The sequence below is a fragment of the Lycium ferocissimum genome, chromosome 2 (assembly GCF_029784015.1).
Source record: "Lycium ferocissimum isolate CSIRO_LF1 chromosome 2, AGI_CSIRO_Lferr_CH_V1, whole genome shotgun sequence".
NCBI classification, from domain to species: domain Eukaryota; kingdom Viridiplantae; phylum Streptophyta; class Magnoliopsida; order Solanales; family Solanaceae; genus Lycium; species Lycium ferocissimum.
In genome coordinates, this window is record NC_081343.1 from 60,195,759 (window position 1) to 60,209,236 (window position 13,478).

General features: G+C 34.8%; 1 protein-coding gene and 1 pseudogene across 1 annotated transcript; one reads left to right on the forward strand and one right to left on the reverse strand.

The window, feature by feature from the left end:
* Window positions 1-7,246: 7,246 nt before the first annotated feature.
* On the reverse strand, window positions 7,247-12,266 carry LOC132046466 (NAC domain-containing protein 37-like). The gene is made up of 4 exons (XM_059437099.1): window positions 12,120-12,266; window positions 10,177-10,356; window positions 9,499-9,774; window positions 7,247-8,234 (listed from the first exon to the last, which is right to left on the reverse strand). Exons 2-4 carry the CDS (start codon window positions 10,337-10,339, stop codon window positions 7,630-7,632), a joined length of 1,044 nt encoding a protein of 347 aa, XP_059293082.1. The 5' UTR covers window positions 10,340-10,356; window positions 12,120-12,266; the 3' UTR covers window positions 7,247-7,629.
* On the forward strand, window positions 7,284-7,380 carry LOC132048445 (U6 spliceosomal RNA; annotated as a pseudogene).
* Window positions 12,267-13,478: the final 1,212 nt, after the last annotated feature.

A 13,478-nucleotide genomic window follows, 5' to 3' on the forward strand; every position in this document is an offset into this window, starting at 1 on the left:
TGAGACTGCAGTCTTGGTGATATCATGGTTATCCTTGATGGAGTAGGGTTCTATTTCATTCTTTATTTATGTCAACATACATCAAGTATTACTTGATTCATCTGAAAAAATTCAAATTGTTAACTTCATTTTTCTCACGCTTATTTATCAATCAATGCTTGATTCATTGAAAACTCAGGAGCTGAATCAAGCACGTGGTGTATTCTTGTGGTACAATTTATAGCTTTTGTGTGTACATATGGTTTTTTGGGGCCCTCTTTTTGATATGAATGTTGGATTCCTTTTAGTGCCCTTGATCTTTTTGAAAAAGTATTTGCTAGTGCCCTTGATTGGTATGTTTTCACAGTTTCTTTAATGCTTCCCCTTTTTCTTGTATAACCAACTTCTACACCTCAATCCCAAGCTGGTTGGTATTGGCTATATGAATCCTCACTTTCTATTTTGCTTCATTTCAACCTATTGTATCCCAATATTCAATAATTTAGATTCTAACAATAGAAGCCCTCTACATTCTCTACTAACATAGAAACTTGTAACAAGATTAAACAGACCCCTACTGATAACTGAATGTTGGACCTAATGTAAATTTACGAACATTAATAAGCATTAACCCCAACTAATTTCTGTTGTCTATATGGGTCTTTTTATTTCATCATGATCTATTATTCCCCAAGTCTGCAAGGATTCGAAGAGATTGTAGGTCTTTTGAGATAACATTCTTCCATTTGATTATAGGTGTGTCTTGTCTCATTTTTTTCATGTGGCAGGAAAAATGCATTTGTCTGCTAAAATTAGTGAGAAGAACTCAGTAAGGTCATTAATGCTAGCATGATCCTCAGTTGTGGTAGTGTCAATTTTAGAATATATGGGTTTTGGGCCATCAATATTTGATTGTTCACAGTCATGGAACTTCATTCTATTATCGTAACTGTGGGAAATGGTATATTAAGGCCCTACAATTGGTCATTTTATTTCGATTTTCATCTCTCATCAATGGGATTTATTGGTCACTCCATGTGTTTAGTGTGATTCAACCTTGCACTAAAACTCAGGCAAAGCTTGTAGTTTATATTTCTGTTGAAGGCTTCACTTTTGCTAATTTTATGGTTTACAGTGGTTTAGCCTGGTGTTTAAGTAGGCTAATCTTTCTTGTGGTTCTCTTGTCATTTGTGAATTGTGATTGGAGAATCTCGGGGTTCTGGACTAGTAAGTACATTGTGTAATGGGGCATGCATTTGAGTGTGCATAGATAAAAATGAACTTATGAAGAATGAAAGAAATATAGAGTTGGATGTTTGGAAAATGGTGTAATAGATATGGGATGGTTGAAATAAACAGTGGCAAGCAGCATTCGACAAAAATTAAAACCCCCCTCCCCCCAAAAGGAAAAAAAAGAATGTGTTTCTTTGATATATTATACCACATCAAATTAACTTGATATAATATACCACATCAAATTAACTTACCTTCGTATTCCTTTTTCCATTTCATGCTAATGAGGTGGTTAGAGGGTTTCTACAACAGCTAATATGCCTCAATGTCAAACAAGTTGGGGCTAGCTATATGATTCTTGTTGTCCATGTCGCTCCATTTGAGCTCATCTCAGGCTGATATTATACAAAATAAAATGGTTGGAGAGTTTTTAGTGGCAGAAAATTGTGATGATATGTGACACTAACTGTTTGGCTCTATTTTAAATTAGTACTATAGAGAAAGATGTCAAGAAATGTGGAAGTGAGTCCTATAAGGAGATTGGCTGCCAGCATAAATTCCCCAATGGATTTAATTGCTAAGAAGAGAGGCATAACTCCCTTCCTCATGCTGATTATCAGAAAGTAGGGAATGTATTGACTCAAGTGAGAGGAATGGAGGACATACAAGATTTAAGAGGAAGAATTTTAGGTCTCATGCCAGATAACTTACCTTAATTATTATCACGTTTGAATAAAAAAATTGATGTCTGAACAAGGTACTTTAATTACTATTAAGTTTATGTGTGCATGTTGATAGGTTAATTGAAGATACACTGTGAAGCATTATAAAGTAATTCATCGTCGGTTGTAATATGTAATGCTTCTTGTACCCAAGATTGTGCAGGCTATGTCTCTCCTTGAAACTACTTTTCGGATTACTACTGTAGTACTGTTAAATGAGCTTATGTGAGTGATGATGCATTATTGGTTAAATGCTTCTGAAGCTTTTGCCTCTCTTGCTTTGCTGCAACTTTGCAGCAAGATCACTTGAAAAGACAAAGCTGTAAGAGGATAAAGAAAAGTAAAAAAGAGGAAATGATCACTAGAATAACATATGAATTTGGTCATTGGGAATCTGATACACTGATAGGATCATCAATGTCTTTCTTTAGGATAAAAACTAAATGAATTTAGCGTCCGTTGATCCTTTTGTGACGGTACTTTTTGCTTCAGCATGTCTGTTAACACTGTCACATCATCTAATTGGACTGAGAAGTTATGTTTTATTCTTGCTGTCAGTTTGTCTCTAGTTTTACTCTGTAGTTCATGTATTCTTTTTCGGTGCCTTCATCTTCTTGTGTCTGTTGATGTACTTCATTCAGCCGTAGAGAAAAAGATGTACTTTGCAGGTATTCTTATGTGATATATCAACCTGTGACATAAATTGGGAATAACAGTTTGGTGCCTAAAGAGAACTCCTCATTCCTTTTATGCACTCTGATGGACACTAGAAGTCACATGCTACTGGTGATGCGGCCAAATTTGGCCAAACCTCTCAAGTAAAAGGGATCTTCTTTACTAGTGGTCCAATTGCATATGTGGATGACAGCCCTAACCATTCTATTTGTAGCTCACCTGAAGCTAGATGGTTAAGGTTATTGAACTGGGTTAAACTTGTAAATACATCGAAGCATTATTTGGATTACTTATAAGCATGTATGACCCCCTCCCCCCTCTCTAACCCTTGTATATGATTTGTAGTGAAGTTTCTAAGTTCTTAAAATGAAGTGAGATGGTATGATTTCTTACAAATAAGCTGTTGGTGGCAGACTACTAATATTTTAGGCATGGACGGCTTTAAGAATTTTGGAATTTGTGGCACGTATTGGTTGAATGAGCAATGTTAACCTCTCTCCAGTAAATGGAAGGAGTTACATTAATTAGGCTCATTATGCAGCATCTTTGTATGGTTGATAGCTAGTAACTGTACCAAGTGCCAACCTTCCTTTTTATTATCACCACGCGGTTCCCACTTTCGTCATGTTTCTTTTGCAATTCTTAGATTGCTTGCTGCATCTATATCTGATGATTGGTAGTAGTGCACATGTTAATCGTGCTGACAATTGTGAAAACATTAAAGGCCTCCAGTGATGAGCTTTGATTTGTAGAAATACATAAACGGTTTTTGATTATATATTGGCCAATGGATTTTAGAGTCAGTTTGGATGAACTTTTATTATCTTGAGATAGGACTATTTTGCTGCATCTTTTCCTGGTCCCTGATCTTTTTAATTGCCTGAAGAGTGCTAGGAATTCAGCTTCCATCAGCTTCCAGGTGTATCCTGAGCACTCATTCCTGGACACCACTTCCTGGACGCCACTTGGTTATGCTGAGTACTCAAAATGCTAGAATTTTAATTGAATGACCATTTACTGCCTCAACATGGAAGTTAGATTGAAGTCTCTTGGATAATATGTTAAAACATTCTTTTTCCGACAAAATCTGCCACTAAGCTTTGACAAGTCTCTAACTTGCTCATTTTGTGATGGGCCCAGTCACCTCCATTCTTCCCAACCTCTGGCAGTCAAAGCTATAAGGAGATGTGCTTCGGTCTTTCCATCGATTGAAGCAGTAGGTATATATAACGCATGCAGCTAGTAGGCAATAGTAGGATGTAAGCCCTAGTGGCAGTGGTACTTTGGCATACTCAACCGAGAATGTGAACTCGGTTTCAGGATTTGGATATTGCAAAATGATTATTATTGGTTATACATTTTACACATGATAAGTCCTTACTAAGTTGAGAAATTATATCCGCCAAATGCTTACGGGTAGAAGAATGCGTAGAACCAAAAAAAAAAAAATATCGCTTGCTTTATTGCCTAACTATGTCACCATGAGTGATTGTTACTGTTTGCAGGACTGAAGGTGATCTTTTGGCCACACAATGTGTGGCAACCTGAATACGTGTTAAACACATTCTCTATTGTTTATTAACCATTTATGTGACGGTTTTGGAGATGCAAGAAAGCTATCTAGAAGTGAGGACGGCGTGGAAGATGGTGGCATTATTATGCTCATAAAATATGAGAGATTACTAAATAATTAATGATAAAAAGTACTGGTACATGTCTGATGTGATATGCCTCGAGTAATTAGCAGCATATATGCAGATATAACTTGGGGAAGAGGCATGCTTTTCCCCCAGTTGTTGTTCAACATATGTAAGATAGTTTAGGATAATACTAAAGTTATTTGGATAATCATTTACTATTAGGGTAACTCATGATTGCAGTTCGGTTTTCTAGGTAAAAAGAAAAGTTGTCATGTTTCCTTTCATTAATTAATGGAGCATGAGTAGAGTATGATAAAATGGACCTCTCCCTTTCATTAATTAATGGATTTAGTCCTTTAACTATTCAAAACTTATCAAATTTGAGTACAGTATTTGATACCTCATGAGATTAATCGTTAAACCATTTCTCGTTAAACCATTTCCTATATTTCTCTCTCCGCTTTCTTTTCCTCAAGTTCGTTATCTAATCTCAACTTTTTTCTCAGATCTCTTTAGCCTGTGGCGTGATACCTTTTTGTACCCCGTTGAAGGAGGCATTATCATATGTTACTGTTTCTGGCATTTCACCTACTCCAGTTCATGGACTATCCTTTTTGTACCCCATTATCATATGTTACTGTTTCTGGCTTCCAATCCCCCCCTCCCCCACGACCCGTCTATTTCTCTCTAAAAGAGTGATAAACTGAAAAAGTGAAATACAACTAGCTTAAACGTAACTCAAAGTGTGGGCAAATGAAAGACAAAAATGAAAAAAAAAAAAAAAAAAAAAAAAAGGTGAACCATTTGTTCCTTGCTACCATCTGGTACTTGAATGGAGAGACATGATTGGTGAGAATTCATATAGTCGATTTAAACTTGTTACGGATTTAGCCGTAGACATGATTGGAGAGAATTCATATAGCCGATTTTAACTTGTTAAGGATTCAGGCGTAGTTATTTTTTCTTTGTTACTTTACCGATAAAAAATAATTGAGGTTTTAAGTTTGGACACACGGATTAAGATATTCACTAACTCCTAAAAGTTAAAGAAGGCTTTTGACTAACATACCCGTAATTATGATTTTCTTTTCTTTTTAAATTGACAGAATTGTTGTAGGGATATGAGAATGTGTTAAGGGCAAATTTGAAAAAGAAAAATAAGTACTTTCTTGGTTTTGTGAAACATCAATTATTTCGGATCTTAAATCAATTATTTTGGACGGAAGGGAGTATCATTTAGTATTTGATATTTTATAGAAGCTAGCTGGCATATTAGCAATTTCAGTTTAGCAATTCGAGAAACTTGAAAAGCATACCACACATTTCTAATTATTTTGCGACATTCAGCAGAAGATTAGAAAAGAAAGATGAAAATCAAATCCAATGTGATCGTAAACATCTTCAAGTAGAATGCATTCTCCACCACTAAAACTAAAAAGAGGAAACAGAAAGTAGAAGAAAGAACTTCAGGACATGAGCTTAATTGGTTAGATTTTGACACACAAAAATATATTCTAAGCTTTATTGTCGGTTATACTTTTTGTCAACATGTCTCTAAGGTTACAAACATCAGAAGCACGTCGAAATGACAAGGTTATTAACCTTTGGCGGTTTCCGTGATACGAAGACTGATTGGTAGCAAAGACTAATTGCCAAATTTAAAATTTGGACTTGGCATCTGTACGGCACTAGGACGACAACAGAAGAAACAAGCAGGGTCATATTGTTTTGTTTGTAGTACTAAATACTAAAATTCAGTAATTCAAAAATTAATTTGACCATCAGTATTTGACTACTAATAAAATATTAAAAAGGAACTATTTCAAGTGAAATAGTATTTTTCATACTCAAATTTTTAAAGTGAAATTTATGTTCAATTACAATTCGGACTTTCCAATACTCCTTTTCAATTTGGCTTACAATATTACTTTTTTCATTTTCAATCAACTATTGTCCAAATGCCTGCTTTTAAGAGTTTGAAATGAGACAAAGCATGCAAAAATAGAAGCCATGGTGATGGTGCACACAGCGCATGCTAGCCAACACATTGGCCCACTATAGCATATTTCTTCTTCTCTGCCTTGCTATTTTCTATTACATGCCATTTTCTTAAGCTTTCTTTTTTTCATGATCAATCTAATATTCCCTTTAAACCATTAGAAAACCTGTCCCAATTGGTCAATTTTCTGTCCTACCATTGTCATACACCTACCTGTCAAATTAGAAGAAAAAAGAAGAAGAAGAACGTTATGCACTCTAATTCTTGTTGGATTTATTATAAATTAGATGCTATAGACATAAACGACTCGATTGACGAAGACGACGATAATTAACTTGAGTTTGCAAAATTAGAAAGATGTAAGAGACACTACATGGCAAGACCACTTAACTACTTAAAGTTGTAATGATAATTAATGTACCATTTGGTGAAAGAGAAAAATGAGAATGTTCTCTTGTTATGTCCCTTTTGTTGGATAAGTTGTAACTTTGTATTTTTTGTGGATTGTCAAAGTGAAACTCTGCAAAAGACAAACAGGCCAATGAGAATGTCTCGTTTCATATCCTTGCATTTGAAGTAGATTTCTTGCCTTATTTTCAGAATTTATTTTTCCAAATTACCAAGTCAGGCTGACTAGAAAAGGCAACATGTTATAAGTTATTTTAGCCTAATGGTGTGGGTACTACGTTTATATAGAAATTAAGCTCCTTGGTTAGTAGTTCCACTTATAATTATATTTATGTGACATGATAATATAAATTTCAATTCATTTCACGTTGGTTTTTGTTACTTTCAGCTCTTCTTTTAGACTAAGATTTCGCAATGTGATTCGTTTTTTCTTAGATTAGCTTCATCCTTCAATTCAAATTAAATTATCTTCTACGTGATTGTGTATATGAAGCTAGCTAAACGATTTTAAATGGATATAGAATGGGTAATTATATAGCTGAACTGCTGAAGAGATCTAAGAGGAAGAAATATAATACCAATATGCAATGTAAAGTAAAATGTTACCGCCTCAAGTCAAAATATGGTGTCCCTTCGGGGACATCAAATAAAATTGGAACAATACATAGTAGCATGGGTCCTGCGCAAGGATGACACACATCAATCGAAAAGTTAAAATATGATTAAACACGAAATTCACCCATATCACATGCATGTATAAAGTTTTTTATTAGTATTAATTCTCAACTCCTAATTTCTTCATGAAATCGATTCCTTCATGCTTGAACATCCTTGCGATTCTATAAGCATTATCTCCATAATCAACTCCACCGCGATGGATTCTCTTCACTCATTAATTTCACAAATAATAATTTTTACTTACATGATATATATATGTATAATAGTTTCAAATTGATTTTCCCCATTTTCTTCTTCATTTGTCAAATAAGTAAACGCCAATATCACAATCCCTAGAGCTCGAACTCAAGATCTCATTCAGCTTGGGCCCTTCTCCCCTATCACTCAGCAATAACAACATTCCCAAATCTGAACAGCTGTTATGATCTTCATATGTTGTCTCTTCATGATGATTATCATGACTCAATTGAGAAGCTACAAATTTGTCAAGTGCCCTCCAGTCAGCCGTTACATTTTTGCTGCCATCGTCTTCATGATTATTGTTGTTGTTATTATTGTTATCAGAGACGAGTGACATGGAGCTAATTGGCCTTTTTAGGATTGGTAGAGAGGGGCTTTCTAGCTGTGGAAGCTGTACAAATTGTGAATCAGAATTTGTATATGCAAAGTTGAGATGATTTTCGGCTGCTTCCATCTCTTGCTTGCATAGTAGATTATTTTGTAGCATATTGAAATTTGAAGGAGGAGTCTGCCTTGTGATGTATTCAAGAGGATCCACAACTGAGCTAACTGCAGTAGTTGCCTCATCATAAAAATAATTTGACTCCCACCCTTCAACCATGTTGGTCTTTGTCTGCCCAGTAATTTTCTTCTTAAATGCTCTACACACCACCCATCCTTCTTCCTGCAACAGTTCAATAAAGTAAAATATTAGTGATAAGGATTTAACTTTTATACAATGTAAACTTCACTAGAAAAAGCAGGAACTTAGCTACGAAACTCGTCGAGAAAGACAGTAGCTAATATGATTTTTTGATAATCCATGATCCATCGCTAATCCGTACTTAACTAGGATTAATGAAAGATTTTTTTTTATTTTTTTAATGGATTTGTAGAGAAAGAATTTTTATACTATTAATGTATTTTAATATATTGTAGCACGTAACCCTGTTTTATTTTCTAGTTTACTAATCCCACTTTGAGGTGAGTTGACTCCATGTATAGAAGTTAGACTCAATTAATTATAGTTGGTAATGATAATCAGTAATTCATCCAATTGGCTTCACTGTGATTTACTTTTTGACTTGGTTGGTAATAAGAAAGTTCCTAAAGTTTATGTACTGTTGGGATAGAAACACTTTCTTTTTTTCTTTTATTTTTAGTGGAGTGCATATCTGAATTGTGTCGGAAAGATATAAGAAGATAGTCAAAGGGGTTGTAGGTAATAAGATGCTTCGAAAATTTCATTTCTAAGGGCTGAATGAGTGAAAGCTCATTGACCACATAACAGGAACTTATAAGGAAAGCACACTTGATCACATTTGCTTCAAAAAGTGATGTCTTTTTGACTTTGAAGGTTTTGGAAATGATCTTCATTCTACATGTATAGTTAGATTTGCTAAATAAAAGAGTGTGCATGTAATGAACAAGGGATTTTTCTTGCTGTTTTTGACTTAGAAATGTTTAGAAGAAAAGTTTCGTTCTTGTCTAATGAATACCTTTATAAAATTTGCTTTCTGTCGACCGAGGCTATTCAAAATTTCCACTTTCTTAGGTATTCCAAAAAGAGTATAAGTTATATACACTGTTAATATAAATAATCTGTTACATTACCAAGCCATGAGAAGATTTCTACAGATAAGCTTTCTTAAAATGTGTGATTTGTGTTCTTGAAAATAAGACAGATTGTATACTACAAATAAAAGGTGACCTGATAATGTAAAAATACTTTACATGTACTAACGGTGTAAGTAATTTAAACTCTTTCAGAAAAGAGAGTTTTCGTGATATAAGAAGAGATCTAGTTTATATTTGCTAGTTCTAGAGATCCAGCAGGTGCCCTTGAAAAGATACATAAGATGAAAACTGGATAGACTTAACAACAACAAGAACATACTCCGTGTAATCTCACAAATGGATAGAATTAAATTAAAGATTAAAGTACTTGCCTGTGGAGGACCATTCTCTTCAGATTCGAGACGATATTCATGCATGATCCAATCAGATTTCTGGCCATTAGGTGCCCTACCCTTATAGAAGACAAGTGTTTTTCTCATGCCTATAAGGTTTGATTTATTGTACACTGCCTTGTCTCTTCCTGTTGCCTTCCAAAACCCTGCCATTGTTGCCCTATTAGTTCTGGTACCTGTTGGATACTTCTTATCCTTGTGGCTGAAGAAATACCACTCGTTCTGCTCTTCATATCCGATCCGGCATTTATCTGCTCATAACAAAAATAAAAAATAAAAAAAATTGAGTATTACGGAGTGGATTATTGAAAAATATGTACTGAAGTAAGATAAGATTCTCTTGCTTTTGTCTTGTCTTTACTCTCCCACCATCCTTCCGTCGCCTGTTCACTCAGCTCTAATACTTGAATCTCGTTTTGTTTGAAGTTTATTGGACATGAATGAACTATAAATAGAAAGAGAATGAAAAGAGACAATATTTTTTTATTCTCCCGTAATTGACCCCTAAGCTCAAAGAATCGGTCGATCAACTCTAGCCTGAGCTTCTAGTGAAAAGCGACCTTATGGTTGAAAAATATAAGAACTTTTCTTCATTTCAGTGTTGATTAAGATTTCTTGTGTAAGAAACCCTAGACATGAAAACAAGATCATACCTTGAAGATCCCATGGCTCGATTCTGTATAGATCAATGTCTCTAATAACATCAAGATCAATCTTTTGCGATGCGATTTTCTTTCTAAGATAGTATCCAACGAGCTCTTCATCTGTTGGATGAAATCGAAATCCAGGTGGAACGCATGATTCATTTGTATCCATCACTGATTAATTTAGTTCTGCATAAAATTCAGCACCAAGAAGACAAGATCATCAACACATAAATATATATAATTGCACCTCCTTTACTCCAAAATCATAGTCAATAATAACCCATGGGGCACGAAACAAATAGTAGCCATATAGTGTAATATCTATATGAAAAGCTAAAAAGGTGAAGTTAAGTGTGTATTATGTAACCCTACAAATGGAAAGGTGGCAAGAGTTTTCACATGTAATCATCAACCATTTGGTGGTAAGCAACACTCAAGAGAGTTTTATCTATATAAATGAGCGCGTGTTAGTAGTGTAAGACCTACTATTTTTTTGTATTTTTTTCTCCCGTGTGTGATATGATTTTAATTTAATGGTGGGGTTAAAGAGGAAGAGATGAAAAGGAAAGAAAAGAAAACAAAATGATGAGGCTGTGCTGTCGAGAGGGATGGAGAGTCAGCCCTTTCTTCGGTAATTTTCACGTCTGATTAGAATTGAAAGAAACGGGACAAGTAAAAAAAATCTGAGCTAATGATGGTGTCTTGTGTAGTTGAATTATACTGAATGATGGATCAAGAACGGGCTCTTCACCTCTATATTATTATAAAAACAATCCACTGTTACCGCACATAATGGTCCTCATTAGAGGATTAATTAAATAAAAAGAAAAATAACAATTTACCAAGACAACATGACAAATTAAAGAATACATGTCGTGGAAAGTCAAAATTAAATTGTTTGTTGAAGAAAAAACAATATGAGAAAAGCGTAAAAAGCTAAAACATATATACTTCCTCCGTTTCAATTTATGGAAGTGCTTGACTCGGAATAAAGTTTAAATTGGAAGAGTGGTTAAACAGCCAAAAAGTATTTGTTGTCTGGTTTAGCCTAAAGAAGGGTTGAGGGACGAAACGGGGTGTGTGGAGGATGGATGACGTTAAACAATACTAGTATTATGCACGCTTTGGTTTGAAAGGAGTAAAAGTAGGAGGCAAAAAAGAAATAGCAGGGTTTTGTGGGATAGTCAAGCCTGCCATAAAGAGCATGTAAAGAAAGGGAAAAGGAAACAAAAAGGCACTAGGCAGTGTGTGAGTGTGGGGAAATTTCGAACGTTTGGAGGAAGTGAAATGGTTATCATCCCAAAGATGTACTAATCTGAACCACTTGTCTGTTTGCCTAGAATGAACTTGACACATTTCTTCCGTAGGTGCACAGTGTGCTGGAGTCCGGACCATTCCATTTTCAACAACTTAATAAGCAGAGCAGAATAATGTATGGAAGGTAAGGGAATTGGAAGAGATAAGGTTCTTATTCATCTCTATGAGAGACGGAAACACTTCCTACAGGATTAATTTTTTTTATTCATTTTGTTTAGAGTGACAAATTAATGAATCTCAATGGATCGTGGTAGCAAGACTTGCATAATTACTTTGGTTTCACAAAAATCACACAACACAAGAGCATGCGTGAAAACCTCCCACACAGAAGAACAAACTCAAATGCAATCCTTAATATGGTGCGTAGTTCAGGTCTATTGCAACTGCTCGGCCAAGGCAAATATATGCAAAATGGGAAACCATGGATTGAGATGCAAGATAAGGGACTGTTTACATGAAATATGGTCGAAGTGTCAGCAAATTAGTCCGAATACCACGTTAAACAAACAAAAAAAAAAAAAAAAAAAAAAAAAATAAAGGGGTTCACTGCCTCAGTACTGGAATAATATGTGAACCATATATATGCTTTGCATGACATGCATATCTAAGTGATGTAAACGCTTATATTATACCTGCAGTTATCTTAGCTTGATCACTGGAAGCTAGCTAATGATTGGTTTAAGGAAATGGAGAGTGATCTTGGAAGAAGAAGACAAATGTAGAAGACGAAAAAGAAAGGAATTGAAAAAACTGAAAGAATATTGGAGAGAGAAGTGAAGTTCGACATTAGGATTGAAATAAATGGAACTATTAAAAGAGAAGGAGAAGGAGAGAAGGGGGGGGGGGGTGCGTGGGGATGGGGGTGGACCGCTTAATTGCGCATGGGTTGAAGGTTGTCCCCATTGTTGACGTCATCGCCTTGTTTCCACCAGAAAACCACCCCTCCCTAATTTCCCTCAGCATATATGTTGAAAAACATGTTATCTAATGAAATTTAAAATTGAATTCCCTCGATCTCAATTATGTGTTGTAACTTCTTTTTAATCTGTTAAAAAAAAATGTCATACTTTTTTATTTAAAAATAATTTTAATTATAATTTTTTATTTTTACTTTTAATGACTTATTTTAAATTATACATTCAAAAATTTCATTTTCTCTTTTTTCATCTAAGGTTATAATTGGGTACTCGTCAACACATTACCATAGAAAAACATTGACCCGAAATCGGTAATGAGAAACCCCCTCTTTCGGGAGCCTTTGTTGATTTCTAGAAGCATAGTGTCATTAGAGAAAAACACTACTAGAACATAGATTTTTTCCACCGACATTCAGTAGGAAATTTGTGCTATAAAATATAATTTTAACTAGAAATAAAGGTTTTTTCCACCGACATTCAGTAGGAAATTTGTGTTATAAAATATAATTTTCTCATCTCATTCCCACCGAACCAGTTCAGTGGGAAAACGCATCGTGAGAAACAAGTTCCATTGAAACACTGGGAATTTTTCTTAATTTTTTTTGTGTGAAATATTACTATTTAGATTTTTTCCACCGACATTCAATGAAAAATAGTCACTGAATATTTTCCAGTAGGGCATGAGCAGAAAAATAAAGATTTTTTAGCAGTGGAAGCGCTTACTCCCATGAGATTGAGATGCAATTAATCAACCGGCCAGCCAATTACCTTTTCTTTTGTCCTATATGTTCACCTCAATTACCTTAAAATGTTTATCAAATTGAAATATTTTTGCAATATCTGTCACTTGATCAATGATTTTGCAGCCGCGTTTAGCTCACTTAACTGCTTCATGCTCAATTGGTGAAGGGCTGGTGTCACTTTCAAAGGGCATTTTCTGGCATTTTAGCTGCCCTTCTTTTTTCTGAGTGTAACCAAATGATTAAAATCGACAAGTATTTTGAGGAAGGAACTATAGGAAAAAAGGCAAAGCAGAGGTAGGCTTTTGGAGAAAATCAAAGTGGCTACCACGGA

Coding starts and splice junctions, on each gene's coding strand:
- LOC132046466 (XM_059437099.1), bottom strand. CDS start 10,339: ATGGATACAAATGAATCATGCGTTCCACCTGGATTTCGATTTCATCCA. Junction 9,775..10,176: donor CGAGCCATGGGATCTTCAAG/GTATGATCTTGT, acceptor TGTTATGAGCAG/ATAAATGCCGGATCGGATAT. Junction 8,235..9,498: donor GAATGGTCCTCCACAGGCAA/GTACTTTAATCT, acceptor TGTTGCAGGAAG/AAGGATGGGTGGTGTGTAGA.